At 48.1% G+C, this 10,926-nt stretch overlaps 1 protein-coding gene across 1 annotated transcript in view; it reads right to left on the bottom strand.

Moving 5' to 3' along the window:
- col15a1a (collagen, type XV, alpha 1a) overlaps positions 1–8,131 on the bottom strand; it is a gene marked incomplete at both ends in the record, with an annotated part of 69,438 nt that extends 61,307 nt beyond the window's left edge. The window contains 4 exons of the mRNA XM_080544514.1: positions 3,024–3,571; positions 6,721–6,802; positions 6,969–7,345; positions 8,083–8,131. Of these exons, the coding sequence (XP_080400640.1) occupies positions 3,024–3,571; positions 6,721–6,802; positions 6,969–7,345; positions 8,083–8,131 (1,056 nt within the window). The remainder of the gene's footprint in view (positions 1–3,023; positions 3,572–6,720; positions 6,803–6,968; positions 7,346–8,082) is intronic.
- Between the last annotated feature and the right edge of the window lie 2,795 nt (positions 8,132–10,926).

Below are 10,926 nucleotides of genomic sequence, written 5' to 3'. Positions count from 1 at the left end.
GGGGATAGGGAGAGAAAGAGAGGGGGATAGGGAGAGAAAGAGAGGGGGATAGGGAGAGAAAGAGAGGGGGATAGGGAGAGAAAGAGAGGGGGATAGGGAGAGAAAGAGAGGGGGATAGGGAGAGAAAGAGAGGGGGATAGGGAGAGAAAGAGAGGGGGATAGGGAGAGAAAGAGAGAGGGATAGGGAGAGAAAGAGAGAGGGATAGGGAGAGAAAGAGAGGGGGATAGGGAGAGAAAGAGAGGGGGATAGGGAGAGAAAGAGAGAGGGATAGGGAGAGAAAGAGAGAGGGATAGGGAGAGAAAGAGAGGGGGATAGGGAGAGAAAGAGAGGGGGATAGGGAGAGAAAGAGAGAGGGATAGGGAGAGAAAGAGAGGGGGATAGGGAGAGAAAGAGAGAGGGATAGGGAGAGAAAGAGGGAGGGATAGGGAGAGAAAGAGATAGGGATAGGGAGAGAAAGAGAGGGGGATAGGGAGAGAAAGAGAGGGGGATAGGGAGAGAAAGAGAGAGGGATAGGGAGAGAAAGAGAGGGGGATAGGGAGAGAAAGAGGGAGGGATAGGGAGAGAAAGAGAGGGGGATAGGGAGAGAAAGAGAGAGGGATAGGGAGAGAAAGAGAGAGGGATAGGGAGAGAAAGAGAGAGGGATAGGGAGAGAAAGAGAGGGGGATAGGGAGAGAAAGAGAGAGGGATAGGGAGAGAAAGAGAGGGGGATAGGGAGAGAAAGAGAGAGGGATAGGGAGAGAAAGAGAGAGGGATAGGGAGAGAAAGAGAGGGGGATAGGGAGAGAAAGAGAGGGGGATAGGGAGAGAAAGAGAGAGGGATAGGGAGAGAAAGAGAGGGGGATAGGGAGAGAAAGAGAGAGGGATAGGGAGAGAAAGAGAGGGGGATAGGGAGAGAAAGAGAGGGGGAGGGGAGTTAAGTAATATATAATGTATATTATATTGTAATATATTGTATATTGCTCTACCAACTGGGCCCCTAACACAACTTTATTGTTCACTTACAATTAGGGCTGCAACTAACGATTATTTTGGTAGTCGACTAATCTGTCGATTATTTTTCGATTAGTCGTGTGGCTTTTCGCTGCGTGTAAATGGCGACGCAGAAGCATAAATCCGGCTTAACTAGCTATCTAACCTAACGTTACGCCAAGCTACAGCTGCTCACAGAGCTAGTTGATTGGCTAGCTAGCATTGCTGGCTAGACTACAGACAGCTCACGTTAGTAGGCTATGCTTGGCGCTGTTTATCTTACAGACAGCTCGCTGGTGGACTCAACATAATTGAAATAGCATTCACTTATCAAGCATCATTCATGATCATCCACCATGACTACCTGGTATTTTAATAGCGACCACCCCTCACTTCATTTCATCTCGCGTTCTCCTGGCTTCAACATGGAAAACCCCTGCTACGTAACGTTACATACAAGCGCCTCTGTCTGTCACACGCGTGCCACAGGGCAAATAAATTAATAGCACAAACGCTCATAGCATGTACAGCCCTGTCCATGAGACGTTGTTTTCCAACATGTAACAGTAAAGCTAACATAAACATTACGACCCTAACAATATAACGTTAGCCAGTTGGCTAACAACGTTAGCTAAAACTTACCCAGCTGATTCTTGCATGGCTCCCGTTTATTTTATTTTTTTTCCCCCCCGATTTTTTTTTTAATACGATGCGTCGACACTAAAATTCCACGTCGGCCGTCGTCGATTATGTCGACTAATCGTTGCAGCCCTACTTACAATATGAACAATATTTATTGTAGGTTTATAATACATGGTACGATGGAGCACAACAGCTATACAGACCAAACAAAATAAAATAAAAATAAACCAATTAATTGAAACAACCCCTGAACACATCACCTCCACAAACACAAGTATGTCTGGCTGGGAGGGCCTTCACTGCCATAACATAACCAGGCCAATTCTGCCAACATGGTGAAGGCAGTCAGGTCTGCAGGTGGACATCAGGTCTGCAGGTGGACATCAGGTCTGCAGGTGGACATCAGGTCTGCAGGTGGACATCAGGTCTGCAGGTGGACATCAGGTGTGCAGGTGGACATCCTTTGTGTAATCTTGATTGCCACGCTTCTTTGAACTTCAAAGCGTTTTCTTGTCAGCTATTTGTCGTTAGTGGCAATTAATGTTCATTGCTGCCAAATGTTTGCTAGAGATTCACTGCTACTGGCAAAGGGCTGCAAACTTCTAGCAATATTTAGTGTCAAACTGAAACTGTACACAGTAGTGTTCTGCTAATACAAATACACCAGAAGTTAGCTGCAAGTTGCTGCAAACAATTATTCTTTTGGAAGAAAGTGTAATTGTCATGTGTCATGAGAGTGTTTACTGTTTCATGTGTGTGTAAGATTGAAAACAAAAACACCAAACAGCACAACTGAAAATGTGTTGCACATTACAATTCATATTCATATTCAATTAATTACAATTTCATTCTGTGTTTTCCTCTCAGACTATGTAAAGTAACACTGACTTGTTTGTCATGTCACATGCATTTAGAGGACACATCTCTGGTATTCATTGGTCATTCAATCCTTTTTCTCTGCTATTGCATTAGAATCTACAGTCACACAATACAGTATGTCCAATATCCCACACCCCCCCTCCACCTCTCTCTCTCTCTTTCTCTCTGTCACTCTCTTTCTCTCTCCAAAGTGATGTCATTCTTAAGAAGGACAACCATGCTGCCAGCTCAGAGGTAACCATGACGATGATGATGATGACTGATGTCACCAGCTGTCACTCTGTGTTCCTACTAGTCAACGTTCCCCTGAGGCTTCGTGATTGGTTGGTTTGGGTCACATGGAAGAAGATCATTCAAGTACTGAGGAAAACAGTTCATCAGAAGGAAATGCCATTTGAAATTCAATTCACACACACACACACACACACACACATACACACACACACACACACACACACACACACACACACACACACAGCGAGAGACCCACAGAACCACAACCACCCCCACCCCGAAGGCGTCAGTCAACTCACCACAAACTTCTGCAGCCCCGTGCCCCCGGCGTTGCCCACAAAGATGCCTGAGATGGTCTGGAAGGTGAGGGGCTGCGGGCCCCTCTGGAAGGCCACGCGGTGGTACTCCTCACAGTCCATGTAGAGCCTGACCTCCGCCCCCTGCACCGTCAGACTGAACCTGGCCCACCTCCCCGTCAGGTCCCCCAGCTTGAAGGAGGCTGCCTCCCGGGTAAGCTGGACCCCGGGGTCAGTGTAGTAGAGGACCACCCGCTGGGAGCCGTCCTCCACCGCTGACAAGGCCACCCCCAGATGCACTATCCTCTGGCCGGCGTCGGTGATGGCGAACAGGACCCCTCCGTGCGGCGTGGTGGGCTTGGCGGTCACCGTCACGGCGAAGTCCCGGTAGAACGGGTCGGGGATGAAGGACTTGGCGAGGCGGCCTACGTTAGCGTCCGGACCGAAGCTGTAGGCGGGGTAGCCCTCGAACCCGGTGATGAAGGAGACGGAGGGGGGGAGCGGCACGCCGATGAGCTCAGTCAGGTCCAGCTGGCCCTGGGACCCTCGTTCTGCAACCACAGACAGGAACACACTCTGTCATGTCACATGACTAAACACACTCTGTCATGTCACATGACTAAACACACTCATGTCACAAGAAACACAGTCATGGTCGTTGCGCTCAAGTTTCTTAAGTTATGATTGATTTATTATTGAGCCACTGATGATGACTATAGAACACTCTCACTAGTACACTGTCTAACTCTAACCCTAACCCTAACACTGATGATGATGATGATGATGATGATGATGATGATGATGATAGAACACTCTCACTAGTACACGGTCTACCTCGGCTGACTGCCGGTCCTGTGTAGCGAACGGAAACTGGTAGTGTAACTCGCCCCATGCGGGAGTCGAACCCCGATCTCCCGCATAACCGACGGCCGCGCTAACCACAACACCAAGAGAGTTAACTCCCTTGGAGGAGCTGTTAACGGGGCCTCATACAGGATCGTTACACTATCCTCACCGTTCGGGAGAGCGTGCCCTCAAGCTTCACTATGTCAAGTCCCTCACGTGGACACGCCTCTCCGATGGCCTTCCTTCCATCCCACTTCTGACACCAGTGTAGCGAACGGGAATCTTCTAGTGTAACTCGCCCCATGCGGGAGTCGAACCCCGACCTCCCACATAACCGACGGCCGCGCTAACCATTAGACCAAGAGAGTTAACTCCCTTGGAGGAGCTGTTAACGGGGCCTCATACAGGATCGTTACACTATCCTCACCATTCGGGAGAGCGTGCCCTCACGCTTCACTATGTCAAGTCCCTCACGTGGACACGCCTCTCCGATGGCCTTCCTTCCACCCCACTTCTGACACCAGTGTAGCGAACGGAAACTGGTAGTGTAACTCGCCCCATGCGGGAGTCGAACCCCGATCTCCCGCATAACCGACGGCCGCGCTAACCACAACACCAAGAGAGTTAACTCCCTTGGAGGAGCTGTTAACGGGGCCTCATACAGGATCGTTACACTATCCTCACCGTTCGGGAGAGCGTGCCCTCAAGCTTCACTATGTCAAGTCCCTCACGTGGACACGCCTCTCCGATGGCCTTCCTTCCATCCCACTTCTGACACCAGTGTAGCGAACGGGAATCTTCTAGTGTAACTCGCCCCATGCGGGAGTCGAACCCCGACCTCCCACATAACCGACGGCCGCGCTAACCATTAGACCAAGAGAGTTAACTCCCTTGGAGGAGCTGTTAACGGGGCCTCATACAGGATCGTTACACCTGCACCATCAGAGTGAGCCAGTAATGGATCTGCTTTTGTCCCCCATGATGACATGATGACATTATGACATGATGACATGATGACATGATGACATGATGACATGATGACATCGAGGAGGGGACTATGTCTCTGTCCGTCCCTATGTCCCATGTTTTATCTCTAACACCACTGGGGCAACTTTGACCAGACTTGGGTGAATGATGTGTCTTGCCATACATATAATACTGTCAAATATATACATACATAATACTGTCAAACGCTTGGAAATGAATCAAATAAGCACTGCAAGCTCCAGTAACTTTTCAGCCTACATCAAATCTGCAGTCTGCTTTCAAATAAAGGCAAAGTTGTAAGAAGCAAGGCTGATAATGAATCAGATAAGCTACGTGTTCCATTAACCTTTCAGCCATAAATGTAATTCATTGTCACCAGTTCACACAAGGAAGGCCGCTGCATCATCGGTGGGGGCATGTTTACTTTACACTTGTTTTCCAATCATCTCTGTCTCTGTCACTGACCTTTGGATTACAAAAAGGGGTTTATGTCGGCCTCAAATTTAGAATTAAAAGAAAATCCATAATAAAATATAATTTATTGTTACATTAATTTGTTACAGACATTTCAGTAGCGTGTTCAATGAAAGATGACTTCTCCACTATTTTCCAAGTATGATGTCAATGACGGGCCAAAGCTGCACATACTGCAGTGATCTGGTTATGATGGAAGGTTTCATAACGACGGGTGTGATGCATAGTGGATTCACTTACTTTAGACAAATTATTATAAGTCGTTAGTTATTGTAAGTTGCTTTGGATAAAAGCGTCTACTAAATGACTATGTGAATGTAATGTAATGTAATGTAATGTAATGTAATGTGATGTAATGTAATGTAATGTTTAATCACATTTGCCAAGGGATGAGAAAGCAGATTTGTAACCGTTTCATCCACACCCCTGACGCTTCCACCCCAGTCCCTCTCTCTCATTCTCTCCCCCAAACACACACACACACACACACACACACACACACACACACACCCACACACACACACACACACACACACACACACACACCACACATGGTCCTGGTTAGCAGGGAGACCCATGGAACAATCGTGGGTTGTGTGAGCCGGTACTAGGCTAAAGCCTGCTCATCTGGAAGGCGTTAGCGTAGACTAATACACACATCGTCTGCTGCTCCTGGAAAACAGGCTAAGCAAAGCTAGGCTAACCCACACTGCTAACACTGCTCCCCAAAGAGAGCTAATACAATAGACACGTGGGCATGCTGTTAACTGGCCATCCCTCCTACAGGCAGCCTAGAACCATCCCTCCTACAGGCAGCCTAGAACCATCCCTCCTACAGGCAGCCTAGAACCATCCCTCCTACAGGCAGCCTAGAACCAATGTCCACTGAGTCACCCAGTCAACCAGAGTAGCAGGTTGAGGATGAGTATTTCTGTACATGCCAGTGTTTCCCCAGCCAGCGAACAGGAGATGAGATGTCCGCAGGCTATTGAGCACAGCACACATAAGCCTGGAATAACAACCACCTTCATGGGAGTAAAGTAAAGCATCTAGAATTATTTGATTTTAGCAAATTTGCATGACGGAGAGGCGTGGCTTTGTGTCCGAAATGTGTGGAGTGCGAGCCCTGGGTGTGCGGCGGCGTGGGAGAGGATGGATGTGAGGTGAAGCCAGCGGCTTTGCGTCGGGAGTATTTCCCTATCTTTGTATGGGAACGAGATTAAGGCAACCGTGAATGCTGATTTAGAGGTCTCCGAGTCACGCCTATGAGGAAACACGAGACACATGCCAACATTCTGACAAGACTGTCACTTTGGGATCCTGGCCCGGTGACATCACAGCAGATGTTCCTCTGCTGGACCAATGGGTGAGCAGCTGGGGATATAACACAGACTCTCTGGCAGAGGCATCATCCTGTGATGCAAGTGGAGCACAGTGAAGACCAGGATGTGACATGCTAACTGGCCCTGATAGGACTGGAGACACGGCACCACCGTGTCTCAGCCCGTCACTTATATCTTGTACAATATCACGCTAGGAGCTTTTGGAGTTATTAAGATATAGGATCAATTGTTGTGTAAAAAAGGAAGAAAATATGTATCTTTCTTAATACTTTCTGTCTAAATACACTCTTCATTGTACCAGAATCACTTCCCCTCTGGTTCTGTAGCCAGGGAACAGTGCTACTTTAGGGACTTTAGGGAACAGGGCTACTTTAGGGACTTTAGGGAACAGGGCTACTTTAGGGACTTTAGGGAACAGGGCTACTTTAGGGACTTTAGGGAACAGGGCTACTTTAGGGACTTTAGGGAACAGGGCTACTTTAGGGACTTTAGGGAACAGGGCTACTTTAGGGACTTTAGGGAACAGGGCTACTTTAGGGACTTTAGGGAACAGGGCTACTTTAGGGACTTTAGGGAACAGGGCTACTTTAGGGACTTTAGGGAACAGGGCTACTTTAGGGACTTTAGGGAACAGGGCTACTTTTGGGACTTTAGGGAACAGGGCTACTTTAGTGACTTTAGGGAACAGGGCGTTGCGTAATGGAAGGTTAGTTCTGGATCCTGCTGCACATGCTGCTCATTAGTCCTCATTAGTACGGCACCAACACCACTGAGGACGGTGAAGGGAGAGTGCCGCTGTGTGTCTGTGTGGATGTGGGTGAGCATGTGCATGTGTGTGTGCTTTCTATTCAAGTGGACATAAGTCCTTTCCTCAGTAACTCTCAAGGGAGTTATTTCTCTAAATGGGTCGGCGTGTTTTCGGGGTGTGTGTAATGTGTCCCGGACCTCCAGTGTCCTACAGTGCAGTGTTGTCTTTGGCAGAGTCCAGATTGTTGCCATCTGCAGCCTACAGAACACAGCCACAGTCCCATCTCTCCGCCCTTTTCACAAACCATACATCATCATTTCATATAGCAGTAAATTCGTCTCTCTGGTTACGGTAATTCGAGTAATGATAATAATAAGTAGCCTAGATCCAATTGAACTGAATTAGGTAACAGAGCGACCACAGACATTCAGGGAAATGTTATTTTGTGCGTCACTCACTTTGTAAAATATCCTCTGTGACCCTCCGAGTGAGACAGCAGACAGTGTGGATTAAGGAGCATTTAGAACACTCTTACCAGTGCCAGACCACAGTAAGCATCGTGGGTAGTTACTGTTACTGTACATTGAGCCCCCCCCCACCCGGTTGACCCAGGTCTGCAGCACGCATCAACCACTAAACCATTTACTGGTGTGATGGGGCTTACTTTGGACAGGCCTGGAGGAAACCACAGGCTCCGTTTCTCTCTTAACCATCGCTGAAGGATCTCTGACCAAAACATTCTGACGTAGAATGTAGTCTGACACGCTGTAACACGCTGGTGCTGTATGATGCGCTCAGCATTGACCGTGTCTTATTTCGATCCTCACACTTACTGCGGTTCGACGGATTGAACGACGGGTGACAATGAAGCACACCTTTGACTTCAAATGGAAGTAACACCTTTCTCTTGACACTTCACCTCAGTGTGAAGTGTCCTGTGTGTGGAAGCTATGGAAGTGTGTGTGTGGAAGCTGTGGAAGTGTGTGTGAGTATGTGGAAGCTGTGGAAGTGTGTGTGTGGAAGTGTGTGTGTGTGTGTGTGTGTGTGTGTGTGTGTGTGTGTGTGTGTGTGTGGAAGCTGTGGAAGCCGCCTGTGTTTTGCGAGAACCACACACTTGCATCCCTGGAGGGTCTGTGGCTAGCTAACCCTGTGCTACTCTGACACCACTGTCTAACGCTAGCTACCAGAGGAAACCTGCTACTCTGACACCACTGTCTAACGCTAGCTAACAGAGGAATGTAACCCTGCTACTCTGACAGCACTGGCTAACGCTAGCTAACAGAGGAATGTAACCCTGCTACTCTGACAGCACTGTCTAACAGCCTTTCTTCTGGTTATGCCTCATAAGGGTGTTGAGAAGAGAGTGAGACTTGCATACGCAGCTACGCCAGGCAGAACAACACGCCGTCCTTGTGAGGGAAACACTTCTCTGTGAGGGATGGAGAACACAGGCACTCTGCTAAATGATTCAACAACATTCAGATAGAATTGGACATATTACAAGATGCTCCTAGTAAGGTTTGGTATTGAACGAGTGGACCCAGGTGCGGCCCATAGGACGAGGCAGACGAATGGGTTAGGGTTATAACAGCGATATAACAATACAAGTTTCTTTCCTGGAGACAAGAGTACTTGAAAACACAGGATACAAAACGCCAACTTTGCACGAAAATCGAATGGGAGAAAACAACGTCTCCAAAACAGAAATGGCAGAAGGCTAAAGGTAGCGGACTTAACTAAAGGTAGTGGACTTAACTAAAGGTAGTGGACTTAACTAAAGGTAGTGGACTTAACTAAAGGTAGCGCTAAAGGTAGCGGCCTTAACTAAAGGTAGCGCTAAAGGTAGCGGACTTAACTAAAGGTAGCGCTAAAGGTAGCGGACTTAACTAAAGGTAGCGCTAAAGGTAGCGGACTAAACTCAAAACCTACAGTACCTGTTCTCCCATGCTTACAGCCTCCCCTACCCCTACCCATCTCCCCCAACCCTGCCAACCCCCCCCCTCCCCCCCTGACATGCATACAGCCTCCCCTACCACTACCCATCTCCCCTGTTCCTACCACCCCCCCCCCTCTACGTTCGCTAACTCTGTGTTCCATGTGCCCATGTTATCTGTTGCTTGTTGTTTTTGTGTTTTCCGTTTCTCCCATATTGTCAGCGTCTTTGAGCCTCAGAAAAGCACTACATACATTTTATGAATTATTATTATTATTATTAACTCCAAAACAATAAAGAACGGAGGACAGAGTCCCATGACTCAAACTCCTAATATCAAAGGCTTACTTTTGTTAGACGAGCGTACAAGCGGTACACACACTGTGAAGCATCAAACACAGACAGTAGTCCATAATGATGACACCTAGGGAGCACACAGGAGAATGTGACCCCTACCCTAGCAGCTCCTCCTCCTGGCTCCTCCAGCAGTGGGACATCATCCTGCCTCTGCTACCTTCCCTCTACAACACGGCAACATTCCACACAATTTAGAAAGGAATCTACAGTACTGTGTGTGTGTGTGTGTGTGTGTGTGTGTGTATTTGTGTCCGTGTGTGTGTGCGTGTGCATGTGTGTGTGCGTCTTAGTGTGTGTGTGTGTGTGCGTCTTAATGTGTGTGTGTGTGTGTGCGTGTATGTGTGTGTGTGTGCGTCTTAGTGTGTGTGTGTGTGCACGTCTTAATGTGTGTGTGTGCGTGTGTGTGCGTCTGTATGCGTGTGTGTGTGCGTCTGTGTGCGTGTGTGTGTGTGTGCGTCTGTATGTGTGTGTGTGTATGTGTGTGTGTGTGCGTCTGTATGCGTGTGTGTGTGTGTGCGTCTGTATGTGTGTGTGTGTGTGTGTGTGTCTGCGTCTGTATGCGCGTGTGTGTGTGTGTGTGGGTGCGTCTGTATGTGTGTGTGTGGGTGTGTGTGTGTGAGAAAGACAAGGCCACTACACAGAGCGGAGGAGAGGAGCTAATAAGGCAGTGGTGAGAGACAAGCCTCTGCATGGTGCAGCCTGGGACTAACACCCAGGATTAACACCCAGGATTAACAGCCTGGGATTAACAGGTCAGGATTAACAGCCTGGGATTAACAGGTCAGGATTAACAGCCTGGGATTAACAGGTCAGGATTAACAGCCTGGGATTAACAGGTCAGGATTAACAGCCTGGGATTAACAGGTCAGGATTAACAGCCTGGGATTAACAGGTCAGGATTAACAGACCAGGATTAACAGACCAGGATTAACAGGTCAGGATTAACAGGTCAGGATTAACAGGTCATGATTAACAGGTCAGGATTAACAGCCTGGGATTAACAGACCAGGATTAACAGACCAGGATTAACACCCAGGATTAACAGACCAGGATTAACAGGTCAGGATTAACAGGTCAGGATTAACAGCCTGGGATTAACAGGTCAGGATTAACAGACCAGGATTAACAGACCAGGATTAACAGCCTGGGATTAACAGACCAGGATTAACAGACCAGGATTAACAGACCAGGACTGACAGACCAGGATTAACGGACCAG

This window comes from Nansenia antarctica, assembly GCF_963989245.1.
Source record: "Nansenia antarctica genome assembly, chromosome: 13".
Taxonomy (NCBI): Eukaryota; Metazoa; Chordata; class Actinopteri; order Argentiniformes; family Microstomatidae; genus Nansenia; species Nansenia antarctica.
Note: the sequence above shows the minus strand (reverse complement) of the source record. Positions and strands in the feature narration are given on the sequence as shown.